The 18718-nt window shown below is 41.9% G+C and overlaps 1 protein-coding gene across 1 annotated transcript in view; it reads right to left on the bottom strand.

Moving 5' to 3' along the window:
* Nucleotides 1-8637, bottom strand: part of SESN3 (sestrin 3) — an 86787-nt gene extending 78150 nt beyond the window's left edge. The window contains exon 1 of the mRNA XM_034758918.1: nt 8401-8637. Within this exon, the coding sequence (XP_034614809.1) occupies nt 8401-8490 (90 nt within the window). The 5' untranslated portion in view covers nt 8491-8637. The remainder of the gene's footprint in view (nt 1-8400) is intronic.
* Nucleotides 8638-18718: the final 10081 nt, after the last annotated feature.

Genomic DNA, 18718 nt, shown 5'->3' with positions numbered 1-18718 from the left:
TATACTTCTGGCCTTCATAACATCCCCCAGCCACAAATTCCATAGGTTGACTGTGTGAAGAAGTACTTCCTTTTGTTTACTTTAAACCTGAGGCCTATTAATTTAATCGGGTGAGTCATGGCTCTTGATGTTTACCCATTCACATAACACAACCCTTCCCTATTCACCTTCTCCACACCATTCATGATTTTATAGATTTCTATAATATCCCCCCTTAGCGGCCTCTTTTCTAAGATGAGCAGATCCAGTCTTTTTAGTCTATCCTCATATGGAAGCTGTTCAATACACCTAATCATTTTTATTGCCCTTCTCTATGCTCTTTCCAGTTCTAAGATATCTTTTCTGAGATGGGGTAACCAGAACTGCAAGCAGTAATCAAGGTGTGGGTGTACCATGGATTTATTTAGTGACATTATATTTTCTGTTTTATTATCTATCCCTTTCCTAATGATTCTTAACATTGTTAGCTTTTTTGACTGCTGCTGCACATTGAGCAGATGTTTTCAGAGAACTATTCTGAATGATTCTGAAACCTCTTTCTTGAGTGGTAATAGCTAACTTAGACCCCATCATTTTGTATGTATGGTTGGGATTAGGTTTTCCAGTGTGCAATACTTTGCATTTATCTACACTGAATTTCATCTACCATTCAGTTGCCCAGTCACCCAGCTTTGTAAGATCCCTTTGCAAATCTTCACAGTCATCTTAGGACTTCACTATCTTAAGTAATTTTGTACCGTCTGCAAATTTTGCCACCTCATTGTTCCAGATCATTTATGAATACACTGAACAGCATAGGTCCCAGTGCAGATCCTTGGAGGACATTATTTACCTCTTTCCATTATGAAAACCTACCATTTATTCCTATCCCTTGTTTTCTCTTTTTTCCTGGTATTGACCAGTTACTGATCCATAAGAGGACCTTTCTTCTTCTCCCGGGACTGCTTACTTTGCTTAACAGCCTTCATGAGGGACCTTGTCAAGGCTTTCTGAAAGTCCAAGTACACTATATCCACTGGATCACTCTTATCCACATGCTTGTTGACACCCTCAAAGAATTCTAATATATATAGATTGGTGAGGCATGATTTCCCTTTATAAAAGCCATGTTGACTTTTCCCAATACATCATGTTCATCTATGTGTCTTAGAATTCTGTTCTTTACTACAATTTCAAACTATTTGCCTGCTACTGAAATTAGGCTTATTGGCCTATGTTTGCCAGGATCATCGCTGAAGACTTTAAAATTGACGCTATAGTAAATACCTTTCAGCTTCTAGCTTCTGATGTATTTAGATTTTTTGCTGTTAGTCTGTGCGCTAGTTGTTCTTCAAATTCTCTCTTGGCTGGTCTTATTTTACTTTTCACGTGACTCACCAGAGTTTATGCTCTGTTGTTTCTATTTCCCTCACTAGGATTTGACTTTCAAGTTCTAAAGGTGCCTCTAACCACCTCTTTTATTCTGCTGTTTAGACATGATGGCATTGTTTTGGTCCTCTTACTGTTTTTAGGATATACATTTAATTTGAGCATCTATCATGGTATTTTTAAATAGACTTCATGAAGTTTGCAAGTTGGACTTATTTTTAATTTCCGTTTAACTGGTTTCTTCATTTCCGGGTAGCTCCCATTTTTGAAGTTAAATGCTACTGAGGTGGGTTTCTTTGACATTCCTCCCCTCCCCAAGATGTTAAATTTACATTATTGTCGCTATTACCAAGCAGTTCAGTTATATTCACCTCTTGGACCAGACCCTATGGTCCATTTAAGACTAAGTTATCAATTGCCTCTCCCCTTGTGGGTTCCAGGACTAGCAGCTCCAAGTAGTAGTCATTTATGGTGTCTAGAAATTTTATCTCTGCATCCCTTCCTGAGGTGACATATATCCACTCAATACGCAGATAGTTGGAATCCTCCATTATTATTCGGTTTTCTGTTTTTGAAGCCTCTCCAATATCCCTAAGCATTTCACAATCACTGCCAACCACCTGCTCAGGATGGTGACAGTATAATTCTACTGCTATACTCTTATTATTCAAGCATGTAATTTCTACCCAGAGTCTCTATGGTATAGTTTGATTCATTTAAGATTTTTACTTTATTTGACCATGCTCTCTTTCACAAATAGTGCTACTTCCCCACCAGCATGAACTACTCTGTCATTCCTGTACCCTGGCATTACCGTGTCCCATTGATTATTCTCATTCCACCAAGTTTCAGTGATGCCTATTATATTAATATCCTCATTTAATGCCAGGCACTCTAGTTCACCCATCTTACTACAGTATTTAGACTTCTACAGTTATTAGCACTTATACACGGTCAATATTCAGTTGCTTGTCTTCATGTGTTAGATTTAAATGGCATTCTTATGTTTGACTATTCCTCACTAGCTCCTATCTGTACTTTGCCAACTTCTTTCCTACCCACTTTAATAAATCCATCCCTAAGGGATGTGTCCACCTCAACTGTGTGCCCTTCCACACCTGACAACTATCTCCATGCCCTTAGTTTAAAAAATTAAAAGGTTATAGAGAATTTTACATGCCGGCAGTCTAGTTCCATTTTGGAATTAGGTGGAGCCCATCCTTCCTGTTTAGGCTCCTCCCTTCCCAAAAGTCTTCCCCAGTTCCTAATAAACCAAGATCTCTCTTCTCTACACCATTGTCTCATCCGTGTATTAAACCCCTTCAGTTCTGCCTGACTTTCTGGCTCTGTGCATGGAGCTGGAAGCATTTCAGAGACTGCTAGCATGGAAGTCCTGGACTTTACTCTCTGCTCTTACCTAGCAGCCTAAATTTGGTCTTCAGATCCTTTCCCCTACGTTTCCTTGTATTATTGGTACCTATATGTACCATAGCCACTGGCTCCTCCCCAGCACTGCATACAAGTCTATCTAGACATCTCATGAGATCTGCAACCTTCACACCCAGCAGACAATTAACTATGTGGCTCTCCTGGCCATCACAAACCCAACTATTTATATTTCTAATAATCAAATCCCTTGAGTTACTTGCTCCTGGTAGTAACTGGGGCTCCCTCCTTAGGAGGGTATCTGCAGAGCGAGGATACCATGACATCACCTGGAAGGAAGTTCCCAACTATGGGATTGTTGATGTTCTCCATCCCCGAGACTTTCATCCTCCCAACAGCACAAGATGTCAGACTGGAATGGGAACACTACTGAAACCCTGGAAGTCTCCTCAATGTAGCTTTTTGTTTCCCTTACCTCCTCCAGTTCAGCCACTCTAGCCTCAAGAGCCTATACTGCATCTGAGGGCTATGAGTTGCTTGTATCAACTGCACACATACAATACCTGTCCGCAAGGCATTGTTCATGCTACATTCAGTGCAATAAACTGGATACCCCCACTTTGCCGCTGGACTTATGCCTGCATTATTTTTACTCTTGCAGGGGTTGTGTTTTTGTTTTTTTGGTTTGAGTTGGTTTGTTTTTGTGGGGAGAGGGTGTTATTGACCTAAATTTAGCGTAAGTTTATTAGGTGCAAAGGATCCAATAAGTTTCTTTTCTAGCCCTTCTTGTAGTTGGGTTATACTACTTGGCTTCCCCCAGGCCACTGAACACTCCCTGCAACCAAACTCTCCTTAGCTCTCTCACTCCCTCTATATCGTCTGTTGTAGCTGAATTTTGCCCAAGAGGACAACAACATGTTCTTCTCTTCATTGCAAGACTATGACATTTCAGTAGAGGATATTTTCTGCTCAAACCACCAATGAAAATTTAACTGTTCCATTTTTTAACTTCCAGAAATGAAATTAGAAAAACAAAAAATATGTTTACTCATGGGTATCATAAGCTGGAGAAGGTGGAGTCTCCCCAAACAGCCCAGCATGGCCCTACCCACCCAGTGCTCTGGGGCTAGCGGCACTCAGGCGGCCCGGGGCTGGGGGTCTGGCAGCCACGGTGGGGAGGGATGGAAGAGGAGGATGGGGGCGGGGTCTTGGGCAGAAGGGGAGGTGCCAGGGGCTAGCCTCCCCCAATGGCCGGTTCACCTGCCACCCATGTTTTTACTCCACTTTTTTGGAATAAGTGGAAGAACACAGGAATGCTCAATATTGGTGTATGTGAGAATCTCATGCTGAGAACAATAGCACTCTGATACCACAGAGCAAAGCCAATAATTAAACAAGGAAAGAGTACAATTATCCAAATGGGTTGCAGTATGGAAAGATACAGAGCCATGCAGTCAGAAAAGTATCAAAGACCATTCTTGTCTTTTCACTTCAGTTATTAGAAGAAAGGAGTCGCTGCTTGCTGTGTACACTTTTGTAAATATTTCCAAAAAACACTAAGAAATTTGAAGTAATAAAATGCTTTTTGCCTAAAATCAGAAATATTGTGCCAGCAAGCCAGGTGTATACCATAGGATAAGAAACTATGACAGGTGGAAATATTGCCAACTCCAAGTGTTCAAACATCATGCCTCAGACCCTCAAAAATCATGAGATTTTTTAAAGAAGTTATAAATTGGCATTCTATTAAATTTGCCTTCTAGTTTTTGAGCCTTCAGGGTTCACATTTCCAATCTTTTCTTTGCAATCATATGTGCTAGAATTTTTTTTTTTTTAAAATGAAAGCTAAAATTCTCACATACTAAAAAGACTTTGGGGGCTGGGCTTCTAAGACAAACACTAAATATCACAAGTTTTGTGATAAAACCATGAGTTGGCATCACTATTCATATTTTCATGTCAATGTGTGCTAATTCATTCTGAGAGCTCCTTAGGAAAAAAAAAAAAAAAAAAAAAAGAGTCACATCAGAGATTTCAGCAGGTGACTAATTAAGAGACCATAAAATTGAAGAGCTGTGATATAGCTCAAAACAGAGAAGTGAGACATCATGACCACTAGGAAGAGTGGAACGCACATAGGAAATATACAAGTTCATCTGAAGTCTTTAAAAATTAAGTGTAACATTGTAAAAATGAAGAGATCCATTCATGACACTAGTACTTTGACTTCTAGGTCCCTAAAGAAAATCACACTGTATAATTCCTTGACAGTACACAAGGCAGTGTGTGGTCTGGCAGGTGCTTCCCATTTCCCAGCCTGGTTCAGCCTACTCTGAAAGACAGTCAAATCCAACTGGCTGTACTACTGTGGCATTTCCTTAACTTGGCTGGATGACATTCCTGAAAATCCACTTAAATTCTATAAGCAAATATCAGCATTTCCACCTACCTCTGCTACTCAAGTGGCATGTATTACCTCACCTTTAGTCAGCAGCGACAGAACTAGCTTGCTAGATCCCTATAGCAAGACTGCATTTTTATTTATTTATGCAAGCCTTTGTACAATGGGCTCTCCCATACTGAAAAAAGCATTAGTTTTCTCCAGAGATTGAAAATATCTTTAAAAAGGCATAACTTTGATTAATCCAAAACAAACAGACTATGCACTCTAAGTCTAGTTTTTCTTCATTTACATCTTTCAATATAAGATACCCCAATTCACCCAGAGGAGTTTAAATTCAGTTTGTTCTGAATTTCATTGTAAGCTGAAAGGCTTGTTTTCCCTCACTGCCATATCACCCCATCCACCAATAGTTGTTGCTAAAACTATACTTTAGACATTTAAAATATAGACTCAAATAGATGAAAGTAGGAACAGATTGAGAAAGTTTTATGAGCAGTTATTTTTCCAACGTATTGTCATGTTAGCTTTAAAAGAATATGGTCATAAGACAAGGTGAAGCAACAACAATCTTCAGGGTATTTTAGCATATACATTGAGATCCAGATAGAAGTTCGCATCTCATTTACAGCTGAGAAGAATTTTGTATTTTCTATTTGTAAATTAGCTAATGTAGTGCAAAAGGTTAAAGTTTACACTGACTTTATTACACCAAACAATATTAAATACTTACAGAGCAATATAAAGCTTGTCTCATTTGCTATCAAGTATCAGAGGAGTAGCCGTGTTTGTTTTTGTGAATACAGACTATGAGGAGTCCACCCACGAAAGCTTATGCCCAAATAAATCTGTTAGTCTTTAAGGTGCCACCGGACTCCTCATTGTTTTTATATTGCTATGTTTGTTGGATAGCCTGAAGGCTAGAGGCCATAACGTCACAACCAATTCAATCACAAAATATCCCTCTCAAGTTACTTGCTCTTAATTTAATTTCAATAACTGCCACTGGAATTATGAATCCTCCAGCAAGAGTGGCACAGTCCACTAGCAGGGAATTCATAAGGCAGGCCAGCAAAGAGAGCTGCTCACGTCCACTTAACCAACTAAGTTCCTATGCAGTGTCCAGCACCCTGATACCCAAGTATGCCACCATTATTCTCCATAATTTACTTGAATAGCAACATTTCATCAGAGGATATGCTGGTATATAAATAATAATTCATAATCATTACTAGGAAAGTAATGCATGTTACAGGCTAGCAGAAAGTATATTATAGCCACAGTTGCTAGTATTAAAAGGCATAAAACAAAAGACCTACTCACCAGTTTGAGACTATGGCTTTAAGAAATTTCAGATCAATTTAATTTTAGAAATACTAGGATTGCCAAACACCAGTTTATTAGTCAACAAAAACTGTGTTTGACAAGAACAAAGCAAGTTCCCCTCCCCGCTCTTTACATAGACCAATTTGACACCATTAAGTTGTTAAGCCAATCCTTTAAACATGTCAAGTCTCACAGAGAGAGCTTCAGGCTTTTAACTTCTCAGAAGTTTTTCTTTAAGTGTTTGTTTTCCTCAAAACAATGAATTAGCACGTTAAAGTTTGGCCCTGCAGTGAAATAGTTAACATTAGACTGCAATGATATACACTTCTCTGATCCACCACATTTCTCACAAGCTGCACTACAATGAGCTGAGTATCAACTGTAATATAATATAAGAGTTTATGGGGAAAATAACTGCACATACCAACTATACACATTTAATAAGAGTTTGTTTCCCTTAAAGTATTCCATAAACATGATTAAGACACACCCCTCTCTCTCACGCATTTTAAATATGCTTCTCCCCCTCCCTCCACACACCTCTTTTCCAAAAACCAACCCCTTTACAAAAAAACAGCAGCCCACAGCAGCAAAAAGAGGCTTGAAAAACAACTTTGATTGGCACTTGGACTGACCCACAGAGGAAGAAAAACAGTTTTTGGACAAAGAGCGCAAATATTTGAGCTCGCTGACTTACATGCTTTCTTAATATTTACAAGAACAACCCTGGTGCAAAATGTATTTAGAGAGCTTGACAAGAAAAAAATATTGCATTTTTCTCAGTCTTCCAGTCCTGATGCATTTGCACAGCTCAGCAATTTTAATTCATTTGCACTGGACAAACAAAAAGCACCTTAACTAATGTTCCCAATTAATCAGATGTTGAGAGGAGTTAGTAAAGGATTAGAATATTCGCAAAGGACATTCTGGTCAGGGGACCTGTTAATAATCAGCTGAATTTTTTTCAAAAGCTTTACGTTTCAGAGACGCAGTCTGAAAATAAGGTTTCCTATAAATTGTAGTGATACATTTATTTTTATTAAGTGATACGTGGATAAACTAACCCCCACTCTACGAGAATAAACCAGAGCCAGTGTTTCTGATGATCCATCCTAGTAAACACTTTTGCTGAAAAACATGCATACACACACATCCTACAAATCCCCACGTATATTTCATTTCTCAGGCAGAATTTCTAATAGGAGAAAGGCAGTAAAAGGGGCGGGGGAGTGCGAACCGCGAGAAACTAAGAACCCCACTAATAGGAGATGTGCGTTCACCGGGTAACAGGGACATCAATGGGCCGGGGAACATCTCTCACACCGGGGAGAGGCAGATGCAGAGATCAGTGAAAGCAGAACAGAGGGACCTTCGCCAGAGGGCCAGTGTCGGGTGGGAAGGACGATCTGCCCATCCCCTCTTCTCTACCATGCTGGGGCTGGCACTCCCCTCCCATCCTGGGACTATGGCCCGTTCTCCTCATACTCACCCACCTGCCACCCCCAGATCCTCCCGTGCCCCCTCTTCTCTCCCTCGCCTTGCTAAAGTGCCTGGCTACCTCGCTCTTTCCCCTCAGATCTGCTGTTACCCTTCTCTCCGCCCCCCGTGCGCTGAGGGGCCAGTTCCTTCGCTCCCCGCGCCTGGGTCCCGTCTCCACCGCCGTCCCCCTCGCACCCGCCGAGCCCCAGTAGCCCGCCTCGGCCCCACACCTCTTCGGGTCCCGCCCCCTCGAACCCGCAGCCTTCTCGCTCCGGCACCGACCCCACCGGCTCGCAGCCCCCCTCAGCGGCGCGGCCCGGCCTCCCCCACACCACGTCCCGCCCCCCTCGCACTCCCAACGGCTCCGCATCCCGGCTCCACCGCCGTCCCCGCTGGGTCCCGGCCCCGTCACGCCAGCAGCGCCGCGGCCCCCCGGGTACCTGTCTCAGCACTTTCCGGCAGTTGCTGCAGACCCGGTACTCGCTGGCGGAGGCGGCGCTGCCGATGGAGCCGGTGCTGCCCCGGTTCATGCTGCCCCGACGCTCCGCTCAGCTCCTCATGGGACGGGGAGCGGGTGCGCCCGGGCCGGAGGAGCTGGCGGGGCTGGCTGCGCTCGCTCACTGACCCGCTCCTCCGGCAGTCCCCATCCTCCAGCCGCTACCCCGTACGCCGCTCCCGGGCAGCCCCTTCCCCCCGCGCACATCCCTCAGCCCTCCGCCAATCACCGCGCTCCGGACACGCCCACTCGCGCTACTAGCAACCAATAGACAAGCTCGCAGGACGCTGACCAATTACCAGAACGCTCGCCGGCTCCCGTCTCCGGGCAGCCTCAAGCCAGGGGCGGGGGAAAGGGCGGGGCCGCAGCACAAGGGGGCGGGGCAGGCTCCTATCTCCGGGCGGTCTTTGGGCCGGGGAACAGGGCCACAGCACGAGGGCGTGGCTTCTTCCAGCCAATAGAAGGCGACTGGCGAGGCTATGCAGATGAGGCAAAGGAGCCCACGCTTACTAGGAGTCGGTCACACCCCCCCCTTTAAACTCCGGCTGCTGGGGGGAATGTGGGCTGACTCAAGGAAGAGCTTGGAATATGAAAGAGAGGGAAGAAGGATCGGAGAGAGGGGGAGCTGAAAGGCGGAGGGGAAAGGGAGACGAGAGGAGGAGAAAGGCCAAGAGGGAAAAAAAAAAAGGAAAATATACTGCTCATAAACACCCCAGATAGCAGACCACCATTTCCTCATGTAGAAAGGGGGAGGGGGAATCTGAGCCTTGCGCCATGCCTGAAAAGCTAGCAAATTCTGAGGCTGTCAGACCCATGGAGGAAGGCTATCCTAGCGTCATGCAAGGCTGTTTACTCCAATCAGCCAGGGATCTTTTAACTCAAGCAGGTCAACTGATCTCAACTGCTGTCATTGTGAAGGGAAAGAGGAGCTGTGCCTCATAGCCAGGACCCAAATCTTATACAGTGCAGGTCAACAGATGAGAGTCAATACTTTGAACTGTACCCCAAACTTAATAGGAAGTAAACACAATTGTGCAGCAGAAGCAGTGTGATATGCTCTATCACCAAGCAGACACATAGTAGTTCTGCCCTGGCTGGAGCTTCAGAGTGGCCCTCTGGTGCAGAGCGCATTGCAGTAATCCAATCCAGAATTTTAAAAAGTCATAAAGTACCATGGCAAGCTTCAAATCCCGGAAGCCTGGTCATAGCTGCAACCAGATAAATTGCTTTTGCCCTCCAAATTTCCTGGTTTGCAGGAGCAAACAAGGGTACAAATGCCCCCCCCACACACACACACACTGTAAATCTCTTGGGCAGAGTAAACACAAACCCCTTCTGTGAGGAGGCTACAAACATCAGAATCTTCCCCAGTTCATTAGCATCAACTCCATCTTATTTGGATTATTGTCCATTTCCTCCCCAATGTGCATTAATCAATTATTTATCAAGAGAGAGAGAGACAGCATTATTACCTCCTTCATCCCAAAGGTGTACAGATCAGATTGCTTATCTGGAGAAAAAATTGCTTTATGGAAAAAAATCCTGCTTTGAGGCAGTTGCTTGCACACGTAGAAACAAGACTGCTGTGCTGCCAGGCAGGATGAGATTAGATATTTGCTTTAGGGGAAGTTGGGACTTGGGAATGTTTGGAGAGTGTGTGTGTTGCCTCAGGTTGGGAGGATTGTTAAAAAATGATGAGTCAGGTTTTCTAGCCTCCAAGCTAATGCACAGAGAGACAGAGGCTATAACTGGGACAAAGACAAATATCATTTACAGGGCAGAGTGGGTGAGATATAGCTTCCCTTTTTCTGATAATAGTGCTGCACATTTTTATACCACAGGTCACTATAATTTCCCCCATTATGGGCTATCATAACGTTAGATTTTAGGTTCTAAGCACTTATGCATGTGCATTAAACATGTGGGTAATCCTGGAGACTTCAATACATTTCTGGAAATTAATGATAGGATAGTATATGATTTCTACTCTGAAAAATAATACTATACAGTCATTTGATCTATCTGTGACAGAAACCTAGCGCTCTAATATTATAGCCCTCTAAAATCCCTAAGATAGGTTTTACTATTTTGTTATGTACATTGTTTTAACGTTTTATCTTGTCAAAGTAATTGTAAATTGGCTGTAAAAAATAGTTATGATCTGGTTCCTATATTTTTATCTTTGATAGTATCATTTGTTTTTGCAAAGTTAAGTAACATAACTTTTAGCTAACTGATTTGCATAAAGGGACACTGTCAAACAGTTTATGTCTCCAGAGGAGATTAAATAAATACAAGGTCTGACTATCTTTAAAAAATACTGAAAAATTTCACAATTTGACAAAACATTTCTACCATAACCAGAACATCATTCCACTCCTATCATTGCCCTTGTCCTCCCTCCTGAAAAAGCACAGAATACTTTATGCTAAACATACCTGATGTAAAAAAGGCCTCAGTCCTGTAACCATTTCCACACGGGCAGACCCTGCCAGCCAGTCAGAGCCCCTTTGGCTTCAATGGGATTCAGTGCAAGTTCATGGGTTCACCTCCATGGATCAGTTTGCATAATGAGAGCCTAAATGTGTTATTCGTGCTTATTATGCAATTATTGACATAATAGATACAAATTGAGACATATAAAAACATATCTGGGGTTTTCCACATCACTCGAAGAATTCTTTTTTGCACTAACACAAAATCTAATCATAAATGAAAATGTTGTAGTCAAGTATTATTTTATGATTAATTATCTTTATTGAACTCCAAAAAGCCAAAAATGCCAACTAAACAAACTTTGAACCAAAAACCTATGCTAGAGATAAACAATTGTGGGCTATGTAATACAGAAAACACTATCTTATTACATATGCTGTGGAACTGTATAAAACTACAGAAGCATCGCAGTGATTTCTGAAATGATACAACAAACAGTAATTGGATTGTTAGATAACGAAAATTTTCTACTGAATTATGAGAAAATTTTCTACTGAATCTCTTGGGTATCTCTTCTGAAGATGACTGTTTCTGCGCACAAACAAAAATTCCTACATATTCTTTTTCTTGGACAATTTTATGACTCATGGTAATGGAAATCAGTAGGGGTGTGCACAAAGGGGGACAAGCTGGGGCATGGGCCCCCCCAGTAATCGTCAGGGGCACAGAACTCCTCCAGCCCCGGGGCTGAGGTGGAGGGGAGAGCGAGCTCCTCTGGGCCCTGGGGCTGCAGGGAGGAGAGTGAGCTCCTGCTGGAGCCGGGGGAGAAGGGAGGGAAAAGCGAGCTCTTGCCGCGGGGGGGGAGGGGGGGCACAGAATGAGCCCCTCCAAAAGGAGTCAAAATTAAATTTTTGCAGATGCCCATCAGGGAAAGCCCTTGATGGGACATGAATGGATTTCTCATCCTATGCCACCACTGGGGCTACTGGTTTATTGAGTAAGAACAGAAAAACTTTTTAAAAAACTGAAATAATTGACCAAATACCATGGAAAGAAATAGATTATATCTTTCATTGTAGCCCCAATCCTGCAAAAATGTATGCATGTGCTTAGCTTGAAGCCATGTGACTTCAATGTCTTGCACACATGCTTAATTTTAAGTGTGTGACCAGTTCCACTGATCTCAAGTGAAGCATTTGCAGAATTGGGGCCTTTATAAAAAACTGACTTTCTGCTAAATGTTTTCCCACCCAACTTTAATCCTGATATAGGGGTGAGAGTGTAGTTCTGTTTGCAAATTCCTTCAGTTCTTCATCCTTCTGCTGAGACTGCCTACAAAGGAAGCCAGTTAGCACCATATGTACTGGGGTGTTTTTGTGATATAGATACTTGTCAAATAGAAATTGGAATGAGACCATCAAATTAATTTTACAGATTATTGAACAGCTATAAAAGGACTGCATTTTTGGTCTCTCCTAATCTGGTTTACATAGATTTTATAATCAATGGTCACAATTCTTGCACAAAATTTTAACAGTGGAAGTGATTAACCACTAGAACAAACTACCAACAGAAGCGGTAGATTCTCCATCTCTTGAAGTCTTTAGATCAAGACTGGATGCCTTGCTTTCATCAAATATAAATTATTGGGCTCACTACAGGAGTAACTGGATGAAATTATATGGCCTGTTATATAGGAGGTCAGACTAGATGATCTAATGGTCCCTTCTGGCCTCAAAAGTCTATGAATCATACGTTAACACTGCATTAAACATGGTTAAAGTTGGAACAGATAGCAAAAGCAAGAAAATACAGTTAAGAGGAGAAATATACATAGTTTCTCCAGAGCACACCAAGAAATCCAGCATGGCACCTTGTGACCATAAGTGCTGTGTGACAGGGTCTACCTGGCCTTTACGGCTCCCTGCAGGAGGTCCCACAGTCCTACTACATCCCATGCCAGGAAAGGACCAGCAAAGTTGGCTCCTCCAAGCCTGCCTAGAGAGGCCTCATGGAAGAGCCAATCAGAGCCCAGCAGGTTTCCATAAAAGAAGGGGTAGGGACTAGCACCTTAGCTGAAGTTAGGACTGTGGGAGTGAGGAAAGGTGCTCTTCTGTGGCCAAAGGAGCTTGATAATTAGTTAGGTGTTATTGCTGACTGAATTTACCTAGTGGTGATTATAGAGAGAGAAGAACCTGAGATAGGGATGGAGATAAAAGGGTCTGGTTGGAAGAGGTTTAGGGAAAGTACAACAAAGGATTGAGTTAAGCGATATGTGGCTGCTGTGTTTAGTGTCTCTGGGTTGGAACCTGGAGTAGTGGTTGAGCGTGTTTCCCATACTGGCTACAAGTAAAGCACTGTAAAACCCATGAAGGGATAGGACTGAATTGGGAACCCAAACAAAGAACTGTATTTAAAGGGGCCTGAGCCAGGACTGATACCACAGGAGGTTGGCCTGCAGAGGTGCTGGGTTGAGAAAAGGACTGCACTACCACACCTAGCTGCTAGAGGTACTTGAGGTAAGTTCCTGTTACATGATGAAGGACCTATAGTGCTGCCTTTATGATTTGGTGTATTGCTTCATTTTAAATTTATCATGGGAGAAAAGATGGCAGTTAATATTTGTGCTCTGAATAATATTACATAAATGTTTTAAAATACAAAATGAAACTTTCTGACTTTATAATTACATATCCTAATTTACAAAATGACGGTAGAGATAATTACATGAGACAGTGAGAGCTAATAGATTGTGGAATAGTCTCTCCAGGGAAAGGTGCAAGCTTCTTTATCTGAGGCATTTAAATCAGGACTAGATAAGGCACTAAAAAGTATGTATGTCGTAGGAAACAATTATGCACTGGCCCATAAGATGGATTAGATGACCTAATAAGTCTTTTCCATCTCTAATTTCTCATGGCTGTGTAATTCTATAAAACATTAAATCACTTTCAGCAATGTGATCTATCCATCTCTATATTTTCTGTGATTTGCATTATAACTTGCTAAGTATTCTAACTTATTTACCTTGCTCTACAGCTTTAAGACCATATCAACCAACCCTGTAATACAATAAATAGGGACGGTTTGGAGAGCAAATAGGGTCATGCTAGTTATCTTTGGAAATGTTTTAGCCTAAGAAGTTTAAGGAGTGACAGTGGGGCTGTGGGAAAGGCCAATATATTGGCCTAAAAGGTGAGGCCTGTTAGCATGTTGCTGCCCCTCACTCCTACATGAATGACAAATAATTATTTGTAATGTATTTGCATCACTGTTGAGGCCACTCTCTCTTCTGGTTAGAGACAGGGTCTATGCAATCAGCGAGGAGTGAAGTCAGGGCGTAGGAGTGGCAGTTTGGGCTGGAGACTGGGGGCCAAAATTCTGTTTACATGGGTAAATATGGAATTACTGCATTGATTCCTATGGAGTCTCTGGATTTGCACTGAGAATGAGAGCAGAATTTGGCCCAATGTTCTGAAAGAGGGGGTTACAAGAAGGGTGAGATGGGGCTGAAGACAGAATGTTCAGGGGCTGGGATGACAGAAGCTACTGAAGGAGGACACAGAGGGAAACTGGACCAGTGTCCTCTTGAAAGACTAGGATGAAAGTAATAGTTGGGAGATGGAAAGGGGGAAGTGCCATACAATAATAGCCATCCGCTTCTAGGCAGGTTCTCATGTCTTATCACAGATGGCTTTAAGATGCCAGATTCACAAAGATTTTGAACAGCCCCAGCACTCCTTTCCCCAGTGGTGCATGTACTCTAAATCAGAAAGTAAACAAATGATTTCTTGCCTCCGTAGCACTCCCAATGGGAGTTAGGTGCCTAAATACCAGTGAGGAGCTGGGCCTATGAGCTTACACGTGCATTCAAAAGCATTCACATTGAGGGCTGAATTCTATGCTGAGCACCCTGAACTGCCACTGAAGTGCACGGTGCTCAGCTTCTTGCAGGATGTGGCCCAATGTAAGGATATTAGCAAACCTACAATTTGATTTCGTTTTGTGGTCATGTAAAAAGTCAAAACCACCCAGTCAATGGGTAGAGAGGGAGATTGCACAAATACAGCACAGATTCCCACCAACAACATTCCAAAATTAATGCATGTGTCATGGTTACAGCTGGGGTAAGCTGCATCTTCCTTTCCCCAGAGTGCACCTCCTCAGATATCAGGCTTCTGCCTACTCCTGTCCCAGAGTCCCATGATTCTCCTATTCAGACAGGTCCCTGGGCTGCAGCACCCAGCTTTACCAACTGTGATTACTCAGCAAGTCTGACTAGGTTTGGCACCTGCAAGAGATGTCTCTTCAGGAGCTGTGACTAGTAGGTAAATGCAGTGACTCAGAACAGCTTCTTCAAAACAAAGGTTTTGCTCTGTTACTAGAGCTAATCAGGCAAAAGGGAACCTGTCTGTTCCCTTCTTGCAAATGAAACACATTCTGTAGCATACCACCACATTCAGGATGGATCTGATCAGTGCAGTAAGCCTGCTGTGTTCACTGTAGATGTTATGATGTCTATTATTTTCACAACCAATAGAATACTCAGCAGCTTTCAGGATTTGGCCCATAATTAAGGTCTGGTTCCCATTGAAGGGAATGACATTTTACTCCAAGATTTTAACAAAACTATACTGGAAGATTATGCTGAATTATGGGGCAGTTTTAGTCTTTGTTTCAAGTGAAGAAAAATTACAATGCAGAAAAGTTTGCATCTCTTGTGCCCTTGCCTGTATTTTGGCTTACAGATGTTTCTATTTCCATGATATAAAGATCAGCGAAATAATGAAAGACAGAAGTGGCAATTTTTTTAAAAGATGCCACCATTTAAAGAGACAAGATCAGGAGAGTAAATGCATCAGAACTGGGGAGGCTTAGAATCATAGAATATCAGGGCTGGAAGGGACCTCAGGAGTTCATCTACTCCAACCCCCTGCTCAAAGTAGGACCAATCCCCAGACATTTACCTCAGTTCTCTAAATGGCCCCCTCAAGGATTGAACTCACAACCCTGGGTTTAGTAAGCCAATGTGCAACCCCCTGAGCTGTCCCTCCCCCTCTGTGTTGAGGGTTAGAACATATTTGCAGGGAGCCTTTGTCTTTGTCTTGAACACTATTGGGGTACCAGAAATGTTCTTGGATGTAAGAGGGCCCAAAATCTGAAACTCAAACACTCAAAAAAACAAAAACAAAAAAAAACAAAAAAAAAAACAGCTTCCAAGGCAGCAGAAAAAAAATGACTGGTCTAACCAGAAATGGAATGTGTCTAGCTGACTAGTCTTACATTTCTGTTTTCCTCCCCTCTTTTGTGAAGCCAGACAGTACCTTTTATGATACACAAAAATACAGACTGGGGCAGAGCCATTGGCACGATTATATAGGAGAAAAGGAGCAGCAACTTTTCCTTCCCACAACTAACATCAGCAAAATCAATTTCCCCCCTCCCGTCTCCTTTTAATTTGTGTATTCGTTTAGCTATAGGACCTTCACAAATCCCTTCAGAAAGCTCTCTGAACAATTTCACTTCATACAGTAGTGCTGCCTCTGCAGAGGGATAGGACTCTTTAGGCAAGGAGGGAGGAATTCAATCTGCAAAGAGAACGATGGGTACAAATTCTCCTCAATTCCACCAGAGCAGCCCCATAAAGAGGCAGGATGGTATGATCCAGTTATCTGGGCCTTGAGACCTAGGTTAAATTTCCTACTGTACCACAGCCTACCTCAGACAAGTCACTTAGCCTCTTTATGCCTTAGTTTCCTATCTTTAAAATGGAGTAATAGTACAGCCCTAAAATTCTGCCTCATAGGGTGTTGTGAAGATAAATATACTAAAGACTGAGAGATGCTCAGATACTATAGTAATAGGGGCCACAGAAGTACCTAAGACAGAAGTCAGTAGAATTGCACTGATATAACCGAAAGGGGAATTTGGCCCATGGTATTTTGCAGTGGGTTCTGGGATAGTTCTGGAAGCAATTAGTGTATTGTATTGGCTAAAAGTCTGATTCTGCCACCCTTAGTCCTGTTAAGTTGTATGTTCTATCAGTTGCCTCATTGAAATTTAGAGGTAGAATCAAGTCCAAAATGGGCACAATTAAATTGTTACTCGTTAGCATTTGAATTGATAGTTGTGAGGGTATTGGGTAGCAGAGGCACTAATGTGGATGTCTTAAACCCATACCAGTTCCCTGGTATAAGTATGCAATGAACTGCGATGTTACATAAAAGCACTGTATTTCAACAGTAAGGTCATGTCTCAAGAATTTTATTTATCCTTGTTTCTAGTATAATGTCCTTCTACAGGGAGAAAGAATATGGCATTTTTAGCCATGCTGAATAACTCCTGAACTTTAACTTTCTTTAACTGTGGTTTATGAATCACTGGAAATAGTGGATTTTCATATAAACAGACTAAAGATCAACTTACATTTTTGTATTATTTGGCTCCATCACTTAAACACAATGGGCCAAATTCTTTCCTGGCAAAATTCCACTCCCAATATTCTTATTTTACAAACACTGGGCCAGAATTCTGGTCTCAATCCTGTCAGTGTAAATCCAGGGTAACTCCACTAATCAGTGGAGACACTGGTATAAATGCTGTGTGAAACAGTGAGTAGAACCTAGCCCTCTATTTAAATACCATTTTGAACAAATTAGGAAAAAATAGTACTGAATGTAGATAAAAGTATTACTTGTGCTGATGAAAGATTAGATAGTTCACATTGGCTTAATTTTTTTTATTTCAATGTGTTGTCAGAAAAAAATCTGGCTGAAATAAGGAAGAGAAATTAAACTTATTTCTTCTAAAAAGTGCTGCAACTCACTATCTGTATATAAATGTTGAATTTCATGGAGAATTCATGGTAAACAAGCTTGGAGTCACTTTGCTCTATGTAATCTGTGTTTACACAAAGGCAATTCATGTGCATGTTCTTGTTGGGCAAAGAACTTGTTTTTCTTAATCCGTTTATAAAAACTGAATTGCTCCAGTGTAGGATATTATTACCTTCAAATAAAAGCAGGCAGTTGTGATACCATACAAACAATATATTAGCCAAAAACACTGGAGACACAGGGCCACTAAGTCTGCCATGGGACAATGGCATCATTTTGTAAGAGCAGTGAAGGTTCTGTTGCTTTGAGCTAGTGACACTTCTCAGTTAGCTAATGGGCAAAGCATTTTTTTCTAGAAACTGAGGATCTTTCTAACCTCTCAGTGACTTCCCCTCATGATAAAATATGGTATGTATACACTTATTTAATCAGAGAAATGGGACATAGGCATTGAGTCCAAACCTTGTTGAGATATAAACCCTATATTTACAAGCTATGTCTGCAACTTTATTAAATGACTTCTGTTTCAAAGCCAGGGGAGGGAGAAAAACTGTTTGTCATTCTCACTAATGACTGGTGAAAGTGCCACCTAATTTCATCTGTTTTGAGCTTGCATGTGCACTGCTACAGCATGATCACTTACATTAAACGCTCAGTTACAGGGAGCACAAGTGAACCAGCCACATGTTTGGAGAAAGTACAACTTTAATCTTCACTGATTTGGTATAGCATACACTTGAATTGAAAACAACCCGATCAAATAACAGGCTTCTAATAAAAACAGAAATGTTGATTCTAAACCATGTCTACGCTTTGCCCACTAAGACAATGAAGGCAGAAATTAAACACCTGTATTGCTGGAGGGGATGCTGGCACATAGTTACCAAGGAATCCATTATTGGTGGATATAATACCAGCAACTAAACTCATCAGTTCTAAACATTTAATCTTTTCCCAAAGTCCACTGAAGCCAGTTAATCTTTCCATTGA

This window comes from Trachemys scripta, chromosome 1, assembly GCF_013100865.1.
Source record: "Trachemys scripta elegans isolate TJP31775 chromosome 1, CAS_Tse_1.0, whole genome shotgun sequence".
In the NCBI taxonomy this organism is placed as follows: domain Eukaryota; kingdom Metazoa; phylum Chordata; order Testudines; family Emydidae; genus Trachemys; species Trachemys scripta.
Note: the sequence above shows the minus strand (reverse complement) of the source record. Positions and strands in the feature narration are given on the sequence as shown.